This window comes from Oncorhynchus keta, chromosome 1 (genome assembly GCF_023373465.1).
Source record: "Oncorhynchus keta strain PuntledgeMale-10-30-2019 chromosome 1, Oket_V2, whole genome shotgun sequence".
NCBI lineage: Eukaryota > Metazoa > Chordata > Actinopteri > Salmoniformes > Salmonidae > Oncorhynchus > Oncorhynchus keta.
The window spans coordinates 85,257,567-85,270,695 of NC_068421.1; the positions used below are offsets into that span (position 1 = coordinate 85,257,567).

The following is a 13,129-nucleotide window of genomic DNA, read 5'->3' on the forward strand; positions in this document are numbered from 1 at the left end:
CTCTAGGGAGAACCTTGGTGGTTCCAAACTTCTATTTAAGAATGATGGGAGGCCACTGTGTCCTTGGAGACCTTCAAAGCTGCAGACCAGTTTTGGTACCCTTCCCTAGATCATTGCCTTGAAACACAATCCGGTCTCGGAGCTCTACGGACAATTCCTTCGACCTCATGGCTTGGTTTTTGCTGACATGCACTGTCAACTGTGGGACCTTATATAGACAGGTGTGTGCCTTTCCAAATCACATCTAGTCAATTGAATTGACCACAGGTGGCCTCTAATCCAGTTGTAGCAACATCAAGGATCAATGAAAATAGAATGCAGCGGAGCTCAATTCCAAGTCTCATAGCAAATGGTCTAAGTAAGGAATTTCAGTTTTAATAAATTAGCAAACATTTCTAAAAACCTGATTTTCTGTGTCATTATGGGGTGTGAATATTTTCCGAATGTCCATCATTAGCTTATCCCTGCAAAATAGGCTTTCTTCATTCTAACCTCTGGAAAGCAATACCGGTGCAGGTCATTTGTTCAAGTAATGTTATCATGAGTACATGAATGGAAAACTAGGCCTTCATACACAAGGATTGTTATTAAATATCTTTATTACATTTGTAGATACAATATTCACACAACAATAATGAAGAACATCCTAAAACCAACAAGAGCAACATTAAAAATTATTGAATACAAATAAAGAGGAAAGTCAAATTGCTAACTGTGATGGGAAGTTGGCTCTCCTCCCATCAACACAACGAGTTAAAACCAGATCTAAATATCCTTTTGTAACAAGGGCAATTTTCAGTAAACAAATGTAAAACCAATATAATAGAAATCATGATTTGTGTTCTTGAATTACGACAGACCTCCATAAAATGTTCAAATCACTGCAGTTTCCCCATCAAGAGCTTCCCAAAATGTGCCAACAATGACATTGAAAAGCATTTGTAAAAGAACAGTAAAACAGAAGATTTCCTAAAACCTCTCAGAAGACTGCATCAAACCAAACTGAGCCTCTAAAAAGACCCACCGTGGACAGACAAGGTGTCAGTGGGATTCCCAGTCCTGAGAGGTACAGTAGTATTGGCTGTGGTTGAGGCGTGGGACTGTGTGGTCCAACGGTGGTCCTGATGAGTTGTAGTTAGCAAACTGACCAAGTTCACTGGTAGTGATGGAGCAGGTTCCCTTCTAGGTCCCAAAAAGACCCTTCTCCTCCCCCCTGTACCTTAGGACCTCCGGTGGTCCTCAGTCTCTGACAGCTTTGAGTGCGTAGAGCACGTCATCCTGGCTGACGTTGAGTCTGACCCGCTGTAGCATGTCTAGACGGCTGGCCTCCAGCAGCAGCAGACGACACGCACCCAGACGCTGACACACGGCCAGACCATCGGACACACTGATGGGCTGCAGGCCCTCCACACGACTCAGAGCCCGGTGCTGCACAAACACCTGGGAGGAGGGGACAGTGGACTTTAGATAAGGGAACTCAACAACACAGGTAAAAGAGGGATAGATGTGTTGAGCGAGAGTTGTAGTAAGTCAATGTTGTCCTCATTAGGGACTATACCTGTTGGAAGGTGGCCTCCTCCAGTCCCAGTCGCCTGAACTCAGCAATGACCGCCCTCAGGAAGAGCTGTTCCTGTAACGATGCACACCTAACACAGAGATTTCACATAGATTGACAGCTCGCTGGGCCAATGGGGACAGACTGATAGGTCTGTGGAGCAATGGGGTGTCTCTTACCTAATGGCCGTGATGTAGGAGGAGGAGAACATCTCATCCAGCGCCTCCATCACATGACTCATTCTCACCAATCCCGCGGAGGACGGGTGCGAGGCGGAGTGTTCGCAAATCTCAGTGGCGCGGCGACAGATGTCCAGACAGCGCCGGGCGTCTCCTGACAACGCTGCCACCTAGAGGACAAAATGGGGACAGTGCTCAGACACCACTGTCAAAAAGGTCGTCACAGAATACTTCACAGTATCATTCCAATAGTTGACATTAACCGGCAGGAAAACAGCAGGACTGTGGAAGAGCCCTGGGCTGAATAATACAGGGACAATATGGGATACCTTTCTGGAGACCAGCTGCAAAGCGTCCTCTTCGAAGGCCTTGACCTTGTTCAGTCTGGACGTGATGATCTGCTGCAGCTGCTTGAAGCTGTACGGCTGGAACGACATCCTGGTCAGACCCTGGACATAGAGAGAGACGCACAGGAAGTTACAGTTAAAACACTGGTTTGATCTGCACTTCCAAGAGGCAAACACGCTGAAAGAATTTCACAGCAGCCTGGCCCAACAATCTAACAGCGCCCTTGGGTGGAGTGGACTTAAATAGAACACTAATGCAGTGGTTCTCAAACCGCTCGTCTGGGAACCCCAGCAGGCCGTTCCATACACGGGTTGGTTGTTTAGCAACACGAACGCAACTACGGGGCAAAACAGACTGGGTTGGCTTAGATTGTTGACAACATGTAAACTAAATTTGTCTCAATCTTTATTGAAAAACACATTTACATAACAAGACATGGTATGAAGAACAAGTTGAAACTCACCACCTATGATTCCCACATGACAGCTTCTTGTCATTGCTGCTAGCTATCCGACTGTTCAGAATCATAACATCGATGTACGTACATCATTTTCCTAATGTTGTCAGCTAACCCGTCTATGCTTTTGATCCATTCCAGAGCTAACAAACCAGATTCAACCGGTCATCAAGCCCTTGACTAGGAGAATCAGGTGAGCTAGTTCAAGGCAACAACTAAATTGTGAAACGTCTGGGTCCAAGGAGATGTTTGACAGCCAGTGCACTGAAGTATCTCCACGGTCCTTACCAGTCTGCTGGCCACCCTGTTGATCATGATCCGCTCAGGAAGGTCCATGGTGTTGGCGATGGTCAGCACCACCAGGCGGGCGTGGCGCCTTGTCGGCCAATCAAACAGGTTGTACATGACATTCTGCTTCCTGGTCCACAGAAGGTCCAGCTGGGGGGGGTGAAACACAGGGTCAGTCATAGAAACAGAATGACTAGACCGGGCATCTCCATTCAAGTCAATAAATATGTAGAATAGAGCGATTGAGTATATTACATACACAATTCTGTCTTCACATCCATTACCAGCATTTCCCAGTTGGCATCAATGGTTATGTATTCTCCTATCCTTGGAATCAAGAGAGTGGATAAACAGGCCGTACCTCGTCCACCAGTAGCACGGTGGTCTCCTTCTTGGGGGCAGGGTTACTGAACCTCTTCTCCAATAGGGCTGCGGCGTGGTCAGCGGTCACCTTCTGGTCCGTCAGTTTCTGGAGGAGAACACAGTCAGGAGTTACACGGATACTGGGAGAGTGTACGCGTGTGTGCGCGCGTGTTTGTGTATATACACACACACCTGTAGAATCTGGACGTAGGCTTGGTGAGGGTCGGTCATTTTCATGCCGTTGATCTCGATGAATCGGAACGTGGGGATTTCATCCATATCAGAGGCGTGCTGTAGACACCGGATAACCTCGTGGATGGTGGCGGTTTTCCCAGTTCCCGGAACACCAGAGATGTACATACACCTAGACAGACAGCTGCAGTAAGCCTTTTTCCATAATGCTATACCAGCAAGGTAAGGAGTGTCCACACTACTTGCATCAACATAAGAACATCATAACCATCATTCCTGCGAGCTGCCGTGACAGTGTTGATATTGTGGTTTATGTAAACTCTACTGTTACTGACTATCATATAGAACAGCTAATCCAGGGTCATGTTCAGAAGGGATGAAACTAGAGAAAAACTGAGGAAGCACTACTGAACTTGTCCAATGAGAAGCCAACACTCATTGTAGTGTCATTTCACAGTACTTTCTCCCCTTGGTTCCAACTGAACATAACCCAGAGTTTCCCTGCCATTATCTGACAACATTTCATGACTAAGACCAATTATTTTCTTTCAAAATAGCTTCAGAAGTTTTTTTGGGGGGTAAAATATGGCAGTTCTCAAGTTCCTGAAAATTCTGGTTTTAGTGAGACAGGGTTCACACAGAAACAACATTTCCTGAAACGTAGTGAGGTGTCTATCAATCTTACCCTCCGGTCCCATCCATAACCTTGCTCTCCACAAAATTATAGATATCCTGGAACTCCTGCTCCCTACAGGGAAGAGACTCTGGTACTGACGACACGTGCAGCCTGAAGACAGGAACATATGTCAATAAAACAACAAAGATCACATCTAAATAAATAAAATAACTCCTGCTCCCTACAGGGAAGAGACAGCTGCAGTCCATCATGATGAGTTCAGTTTTTTTTGTGGCCCCCACCCCCATCAAAGTTGCCCATCCCTGACTTCAACATAGAAGTAAATCATTGGCTGAAATCTACCGTCTGGATACGATGCCAGTTTGTTCTCACCTAGCCCTGGCCTCCTCCAGGATGTTCCCAGGCTGCCTGGCTGGAACAGTCCGGCTGGGAATATTGGGTGTGGCATGACGGGGGGTACTTGGAGTGACCTGGATGAGAAAACATGGAAAACACACAGAATTCCTCAATTCCTTCCTCAGCTCAGGACAGCATGGGGGAGAGAATATTAGACAGGCACCACAGGAGCCTACCACAGCCATACATACCTTCTTGCTGGGCGTTTTGTGTGGGGTCCTGACGGAGGTCTTGCAATTTCTTCCTCTGGTCTTCTTCACCATGGTCTCTTCCTCACTATCGGTCTTCTCTTCATCGCTGCTGCTCTGTAGGTCCTTATTGGAGGGAACGAAACAGTCATCATCGCCATCTGAGATCAGCTCTTGGGTATTGTCCAACAGATTCCTATAAAAACAAATTACACAGGCACCACAGGAGCCTACCACAGCCATACATACCTTCTTGCTGGGCGTTTTGTGTGGGGTCCTGACGGAGGTCTTGCAATTTCTTCCTCTGGTCTTCTTTATTATGGTCTCTTCCTCACTATCGGTCTTCTCTTCATCGCTGCTGCTCTGTAGGTCCTTATTGGAGGGAACGAAACAGTCATCATCGCCATCTGAGATCAGCTCTTGGGTATTGTCCAACAGATTCCTATAAAAACAAATTACACAGGCACCACAGGAGCCTACCACAGCCATACATACCTTCTTGCTGGGCGTTTTGCGGGGTCCTGACGGAGGTCTTGCAATTTCTTCCTCTGGTCTTCTTTATTATGGTTTCTTCCTCACTATCGGTCTTCTCTTCATCGCTGCTGCTCTGTAGGTCCTTATTGGAGGGAACGAAACAGTCATCATCGCCATCGGAGATCAGCTCTTGGGTATTGTCCAACAGATTCCTATAAAAACAAATTACACAGGCACCACAGGAGCCTACCACAGCCATACACACCTTCTTGCTGGGCGTTTTGCGTGGGGTCCTGACGGAGGTCTTGCAATTTCTTCCTCTGGTCTTCTTTATTATGGTCTCTTCCTCACTATCGGTCTTCTCTTCATCGCTGCTGCTCTGTAGGTCCTTATTGGAGGGAACGAAACAGTCATCATCGCCATCTGAGATCAGCTCTTGGGTATTGTCCAACAGATTCCTATAAAAACAAATTACACAGGCACCACAGGAGCCTACCACAGCCATACATACCTTCTTGCTGGGCGTTTTGTGTGGGGTCCTGACGGAGGTCTTGCAATTTCTTCCTCTGGTCTTCTTCACCATGGTCTCTTCCTCACTATCGGTCTTCTCTTCATCGCTGCTGCTCTGTAGGTCCTTATTGGAGGGAACGAAACAGTCATCATCGCCATCGGAGATCAGCTCTTGGGTATTGTCCAACAGATTCCTATAAAAACAAATTACACAGGCACCACAGGAGCCTACCACAGCCATACACACCTTCTTGCTGGGCGTTTTGTGTGGGGTCCTGACGGAGGTCTTGCAATTTCTTCCTCTGGTCTTCTTTATTATGGTCTCTTCCTCACTATCGGTCTTCTCTTCATCGCTGCTGCTCTGTAGGTCCTTATTGGAGGGAACGAAACAGTCATCATCGCCATCTGAGATCAGCTCTTGGGTATTGTCCAACAGATTCCTATAAAAACAAATTACACAGGCACCACAGGAGCCTACCACAGCCATACACACCTTCTTGCTGGGCGTTTTGTGTGGGGTCCTGAAGGAGGTCTTGCAATTTCTTCCTCTGGTCTTCTTCACCATGCTCTCTTCCTCACTATCGGTCTTCTCTTCATCGCTGCTGCTCTGTAGGTCCTTATTGGAGGGAACGAAACAGTCATCATCGCCATCGGAGATCAGCTCTTGGGTATTGTCCAACAGATTCCTATAAAAACAAATGACACATTTTAGTAAATAATACTTCAAACCGGCATTGCAAAAATACTTTGTAAAAGAGGAAGATTTATACATTTTTTTTATTTTATTATTGAGATACAAATTGATAACATCGACTGGAGGTATCATTAAACCATTAAACCCCTACAACTCATCCAGAACGCCGCAGCCCGTCTGGTGTTCAACCTTCCCAAGTTCTCTCACGTCACCCCGCTCCTCCGCTCTCTCCACTGGCTTCCAATTGAAGCTCGCATCCGCTACAAGACCATGGTGCTTGACTATGGAGCTGTGAGGGGAACGGCACCTCAGTACCTCCAGGCTCTGATCAGGCCCTACACCCAAACAAGAGCACTGCGTTCATCCACCTCTGGCCTGCTCGCCTCCCTACCACTGAGGAAGTACAGTTCCCGCTCAGCCCAGTCAAAACTGTTCGCTGCTCTGGCCCCCCAATGGTGGAACAAACTCCCTCACGACGCCAGGACAGCGGAGTCAATCACCACCTTCCGGAGACACCTGAAACCCCACCTCTTTAAGGAATACCTAGGATAGGATAAGTAATCCTTCTCACCCCCCGCCCCCTTTTAAGATTTAGATGCACTATTGTAAAGTGACTGTTCCACTGGATGTCATAAGGTGAATGCACCAATTTGTAAGTCGCTCTGGATAAGAGCGTCTGCTAAATGACTTAAATGTAAATGATTAACCTGTTACTCCTACCCCCTACTTTTTCGAACATTCTGTTAAAAATCGCGCAACATTTCAGCACCCTGCTACTCATGCCAGGAATATAGTATATGCATATGATTAGTATGTGTGGATAGAAAACACTCAGACGTTTATAAAACTGGTTAAATGACTATAACAGAACGTGCGTTTCATCGAAAAGTGCAGGAAAATCTGATCACTGAAAATGGGAAAATATATCCATGCGCCACTTCAACCGATTGATAAAGGTGAACCACATTAAATGGGGCCGAGGTTGCAATTACCTACAGCTTCCACACGATGTCAACAGTCTTGTCATTTGCCTAGGCTTTGTTTCTTGGTCAAACGAAGAAGAGACAGCCCATTTCTTCAGGTCCCCGACAGGATATTTTGGATGAGATTTACCCGGACATTATTTCCAGACGTACAGCTATAGAATATACATCGCCTCGTGATCAATTTGATCGCTTATTAACGTTTACTAATACCTAAAGTTGCATTACAAAAGTATTTCGAAGTGTTTTGTGAAAGTTTATCGTCAACTTTAATAATAAAAAAAATGTTACGTTATAAAACGCTATTTTTTTTTGTTGATCACACAGTCTTCATAGATCGATATCTAGGCTATATATGGACCCATTTAATCGAAAAAAAGACCCAATAGTGTTTATGGGACATCTAGGAGTGCCAACAAAGAAGATGGTCAAAGGTAATGAATGTTTTATATTTTATATGTGCGTTTTGTGTAGCTCCGACTATGCTAATTATTTTGTTTACGTCCCCTGCGGGTCTTTTGGGGTGTTACATGCTATCAGATAAAAGCTTCTCATGCTTTCGCCGAAAAGCATTTTAAAAATCTGACTTGTTGCCTGCATTCACAATGAGTGTAGCTTTAATTCAATACTCTGCATGTGTATTTTAATGAACGTTTGAGTTTTAACGAGTGCTATTAGCATTTAGCGTAGAGCATTTGCATTTCCAGATGTCTAGATGGGACGCCTGCATGTCAGGTAGGAGCAAGAGGTTAAACAACCTGTCAATCTTGTTACATTTTTTTCAACTAATTTAAAATCACTCGGAAGTGAAAGCTTTAAATTACTCCCTATATGGTCACAGTTCCTTTCAGCCAGTAGGGGCATACCAGAGATAGAATTAGAGGACTTTTCTGTGCGTCTGTGTTTGAGCGCATGGGCAGAGCCAGAGACAAAGAGGTGAAGCATGAGTGTTTACTCCACCCAAAATATGTCCATGAAAATAAGACCACAAAGTGGGGAATTTTTGTATGGAGGTCAGAGCATGTCTAATTTAGTCAACAAAAAAAGGAATTGCTAATTTGCTACGTGAGGCTTATTTGATCTAATAGAAGTTTCATACTGGTTAGGTTCCGAATGCACTGATATGTAGGATTTCAAATTCAAAAATAACTACATTATACCGGATTTGTCTGTTGTTCATTGGCTAGAATGGTCCCACCTGGTCTCGCCTCATCCCTCCAGCCTTCCATCAAAGACAGTACAGCGCTTCCATCTTTGAGGACATGCATTTCCATTGTTAGAGTGGTCACTCGACTATCTTGTCAATATAACAGATCATCTTGAGCAGCACCATTGAGGACATCTCCATTTTGAAGTAGTCCATTTTCTTCTAGTACTTCTATGAGTTGGTGTGCATAATGCCACTTGGAGTGTGTTGTTTGAACAGGTATAAAGCCAAGGTTGGTGATTTACCGCAACCTGCAGTTATGGAATGCTTGCTCTCAAGTACAATTCATTGGCTGATCCCTCCCGAGGACCTGGACGGAATCCCGAGGACCTGGACGGAATCCCGAGGACCTGGACGGAATCCCGAGGACCTGGACGGAATCCCGAGGACCTGGACGGAATCCCGAGGACCTGGATGTCCCTTCCTTAACCCATAGTTGACAACTTTAAAACGGTGGAAGCCCTCAATAAATATGTCCAAAAACAGGTTATCCATCTGGAGACCTCCATCATTCTCTATGGGGCATACATATAAGCCACATGACAGCAAGCACTTACAACTGCTTCCTGATGCGTAACGACACCAGCTGGGCTGACTTCCTCTTGGAGCGAGGAGTCAAGGCAATCGACTGCATGGGAGAATCCTCAGAGTCCTCCTCCGCCCTGAGACACACAGACAATAATAAGAAATATAAATAACTGAATAGGATCATAAGAACAGAGTAATCAATAATGTGACTGATCAATCAGACTGTTAGATACTCACAGCACCCCCAGAGCAGGCTCTCTAATGGCCATGGCAGACTCTTTCCTCCTGGAGGGGGTGGTAGCTCTTTGGGAAGACAGAAAAGCGTACGAGTCAAGACACTCAATTTGCAATGTACTATTACTGCGAATGTGACTTGTCTATTGGTTAAGGTGACTTAGCTGCCCGTAGTAAACACACTGCTTATCAACATCGGCTAAGTGACGTCTCTCATTAGCTGTGGATTTTTAACCCATCTCAAATGAAGCCAGTGGAACTATGTACCATCTGCTGCGAAGCCATGTCTGAAGAAAGACAGGCAAGCTCCCACCAAGTGCTCCAATCTGACCGCTATACCCCGCCTACACCACCACACCCGTGCTCCTGTCACCGGACCTGGGGTGGCGCACTCACTTCTGTCCCTTAACATAGTTCCTCCTGGGGGTGGCCTGTCTCTTCTTGGGGGTGTTGGCAGAGCCAGCGTCTGTAGGTAACCCTGCCTCAAATACCTCATCCTCTAGGGCCAGGGGAATCACTGCCAGCAACAGGTCACTGTAGAGGAAGGGAACACACTGGCTTACTGATACTAGTCACAGTATATTAGAGCACCCTGGGATGATGGTGGTAAAGCTTCCACAACCAGGACATTGAGCTTAGAGGACCCTGGGATGATGTTACAGCTTCCACAACCAGGACATTGAGCTTAGAGGACCCTGGGATGATGTTACAGCTTCCACAACCAGGACATTGAGCTTAGAGGACCCTGGGATGATGTTACAGCTTCCACAACCAGGACATTGAGCTTAGAGGACCCTGGGATGATGTTACAGCTTCCACAACCAGGACATTGAGCTTAGAGGACCCTGGGATGATGTTAAAGCTTCCACAACCGGTCTGCCAAGTGGCGCAGCAGTCAAAAGCACAAATCGCAGTGCCAGAGGCGTCAGTCCAGACCCGAGTTAGATCCTGGGCTGTATCACAACCAGCAGTGATCGGGAGTCCCACATGGGACAGCGCACAATTGGCCCAGCGTCGTCCGGGTTAGGGGAGGTTTTGGCTGGGGGTGGGGGGCTTTACTTGGCTTCTCGTGCTCTAGCGACTTCTTGTGGGGGACTGGGCGCCTGCAGGCTGACCTTGTTCGTCAGTTGAACAGTGTTTCCTCCCGACACATTGGTGCAGCTGGCTTCCGGGTTAGGAAGCGCGGTTTGGCGGGTCATGTTTCGGGGGACGCATGACTCGACCTTCACCTCCAGAGCGCATTGGGGAGTTTCAGCATCGAAATTGTGGAGAAAAAGGGGGTTAAAATATATATTTATAATTCCACAACCAGGACATTGAGCTTGGAGGACCCTGGGATGATGTTAAAGCTTCCACAACCAGGACATGGTTGAATATAGTGTTAAGAATTATGTTTAGAGGCTGACAAGTAGTTATTTTGCAAAGCACACGCGTTGAAAATGTGAAAAATAGCTAAGATCTAACCCAAATGGCACCAGCTGATCTGTGTAACGTTTTACAGCTGATCTCTGTAGCATTGTACAACTCCTGTAAGCCCTGTAGAAACAGCATCACACAACTCTTGTCTATTCCTGTGGTATCTGAGTCAAGGATACTCAGAGTCTAACCCTAACCCTACCTGGATAAGTCCTGTTCTCCCAGGGCAGTAGGAGACAGTCTGTCCAGGCTGATGGAGGAGAGCTTCCAGGGGAACCTCCTCTGGCCGTTAGGGGTCTTGCAGCCACTTCTCATGGGAGAGAGGCTGCAGCCATGCTGGAGAGAGTGTGAAACCGAGGAGCTCAGTTTGAGGGATATAACTTTCTCTGACTCCATCTCTTCATCCAAGAGCTCACAGAGGACATCTGCTCTGGTCATTCTCTTCCCTGGACCTTGTAGAAGTAGACACACACAAACGTTACACCACCAGGACCGGCTCTCCCAGGCGCTCCACCATCTCCTCTTGACCAACACACTGTTAAAAATGAACTCATTTTAGACGATCACATCCTGAGATAAAGACACTCACTGGCCCCGATGCTGAGCTGTAGTTTCTTGCGTACACCCGGTGTGTCTGCAGCGCTGCCCCTCCTCTTGGCGCTCAGGATTTTAGAGGCAGAGAGCTTGGAGGCAGAGTGGATCGACTCTGCCTCAAGGGTACTCCTCTTCCCGGCACTCATGGTGGCTCTAGTGTCAGACACAGACCCTGCTCTCCTCATCACTGTGGGGTCTGGGGTGGGCAGGGCACGACGCACCAGGCCCCGAGACACAGGGGTTGCCACGAGGGAAGCACAGGGGGGAAACAGAGGGAGAGGTTTGGGGGGGGTTGAGGCAGGGATATCCTGCATCAGGACAGGGTCTAAGACATTGAAGGCCTTGGTGTCCCAGGACAGCTTTACATAGAGGGTGTCCTTGGTTCCAGGCTCTGGAAAAGGAGTATCTTCAGGGACGTGCTGGACCTGGGGAGCAGAGGAAAGATGTTCAAATGGCATCAAAATCCATATAAAAATCAAACACTTATTAAGTGCTTTAATAATGTCTACAGTCACAAAAGACTGAGCAAATGACCACAGAACCGAACAACTACGAAAGCAATAAGTGAATAGGGACAAGGAAAAACACATCTAAGAAGAGGGTCAACGCTCAAGTCAACAAGAGAGAGCACAGGCGCTATAACGCTACGGTTCTACTGGTGAATTATCCTGCCTCACATGTACAGTGCCAAGGATGGATTCTGCGTCGATCACATCGTCACAGGCACGTCCCAGGTAGTAGAAGATCTCCTGGGGATGGGGGCTCCTGCCCAGCAACAACTTCTTATTTTGGGGCACCTCAGACAAGCGCAAGAACCACTGCACCAGCGCCTTCTTCTGCTTGTGGGACTCTTGAGGACCAAAGACACGTACACAAGGTCATTGCAGGACATGATCCACTTTGCTACTTACGCCTAGGTGCTTGAAATAAGGATGACAATGTTTCTCCACCTAATAGAGCATTTTCAAAATATTTCTGCCAAATTCATCTGAGCAAAAATACCGACAGGCTAGCCAGCCTAGTATAACTTACCTAGTTAAATAAAGGTTCATCTTTAAAAAAAAAAGTTTAAAAAAAAATAAGTTGCAAGCCATTATGCACATTGCATAACATTAAACCATCACTCACCATCGCCAAAGAACTTGAGAAGCTTGGCAACGAAGGGGTATTCATCATCATTTCCCTCAATGAGGATGTACTGGCCAGGTGTTACAGTGGTGACTGCCTCCTGACCCTCCACGCTCATGTTCAAGTACCTAGAGAGTAAAAGACCAACAAACATAGTTTCCTTTGGAAATCAAGTGGAACAAAAATATGAACGAACAGCGTTGTTGACGAGGCCCCAAGCAAATTTATGTTATGACACTATGCTAGAACCAAGTTGAAACTTACTCAAAGCCATAACTCTTTAATTTTCTGTCGAAGACATAAGGTCTTCCGCCCCATTTGTAGATACGTCTCACTCTCAATCTTGTAAAGTAGCGGACCATAATTGCAGACCTTTACAAAATACACATTTTGGCACAGTGGGTAAATCAATACTCGGTTAGACAACTTGGGACAAAGACAACTCACGTTAGATAGTTGCAATACTTGCACTCGATATCCCAAGGAGCAAGGTGGCCTTAGAGGTTAACGTTCGCTAGTAAACTATGAATAGGCTAGCTGCAATACTCACAGAAAAGAGACAGCCGCTCGTCTGATAAAAGTCGAACGGGCAAGTTGATCAAATTTCAAGCAGTTTAATATAAACGAAGATACGCTGTAGTGTAGTAATATAGCTAGTTATCTTTTACACGTAGCTAGCTAACTAAAAAAAAAAGGTTGTCTAGTACAAAGGATTATGTGGCTGCACGTTCTACCTTTCGCGCGAAAAGAAATTGCGT

General features: G+C 46.3%; 1 protein-coding gene across 50 annotated transcripts; it reads right to left on the reverse strand.

Moving 5' to 3' along the window:
• Positions 1 to 581: 581 nt before the first annotated feature.
• orc1 (origin recognition complex, subunit 1) lies at positions 582 to 13,099 on the reverse strand. 50 transcript variants are annotated; one of them, XM_052463107.1, is made up of 25 exons: positions 12,922 to 13,098; positions 12,636 to 12,743; positions 12,372 to 12,499; positions 11,921 to 12,093; positions 11,239 to 11,668; positions 10,852 to 11,101; positions 9,630 to 9,767; positions 9,237 to 9,302; positions 9,029 to 9,133; positions 6,081 to 6,273; positions 5,835 to 5,957; positions 5,668 to 5,711; positions 5,343 to 5,418; positions 5,176 to 5,219; positions 4,853 to 4,928; positions 4,607 to 4,729; positions 4,392 to 4,489; positions 4,068 to 4,169; positions 3,383 to 3,554; positions 3,189 to 3,296; positions 2,828 to 2,977; positions 2,064 to 2,183; positions 1,735 to 1,904; positions 1,559 to 1,646; positions 582 to 1,440 (listed from the first exon to the last, which is right to left on the reverse strand). In XM_052463107.1, the coding sequence occupies exons 2-25, from the start codon at positions 12,731 to 12,733 to the stop codon at positions 1,240 to 1,242; spliced, it is 3,276 nt and encodes a 1,091-aa protein (XP_052319067.1). In that variant the 5' UTR covers positions 12,734 to 12,743; positions 12,922 to 13,098; the 3' UTR covers positions 582 to 1,239. The 50 variants fall into 50 exon arrangements, with proteins under 50 accessions (XP_052319067.1, XP_052318969.1, XP_052319183.1 ...); XM_052463009.1 differs by having other exon boundaries at positions 5,343 to 5,465; positions 5,589 to 5,711; positions 12,922 to 13,093; XM_052463223.1 differs by lacking the exon at positions 5,176 to 5,219 and having other exon boundaries at positions 4,853 to 4,975; positions 5,835 to 5,910; positions 6,160 to 6,273.
• Positions 13,100 to 13,129: the final 30 nt, after the last annotated feature.

Excerpts from the sequence above, each read along its gene's own strand:
- orc1 (XM_052462998.1), bottom strand. The coding sequence starts at position 12,733 with ATGGTCCGCTACTTTACAAGATTGAGAGTGAGACGTATCTACAAATGG. Across the intron at positions 3,297-3,382 it reads CCTACGTCCAGATTCTACAG|AAACTGACGGACCAGAAGGT; the intron begins GTGTGTGTGTAT and ends GTTCTCCTCCAG. Across the intron at positions 1,905-2,063 it reads TGCAGCTGGTCTCCAGAAAG|GTGGCAGCGTTGTCAGGAGA; the intron begins GTATCCCATATT and ends TTTGTCCTCTAG.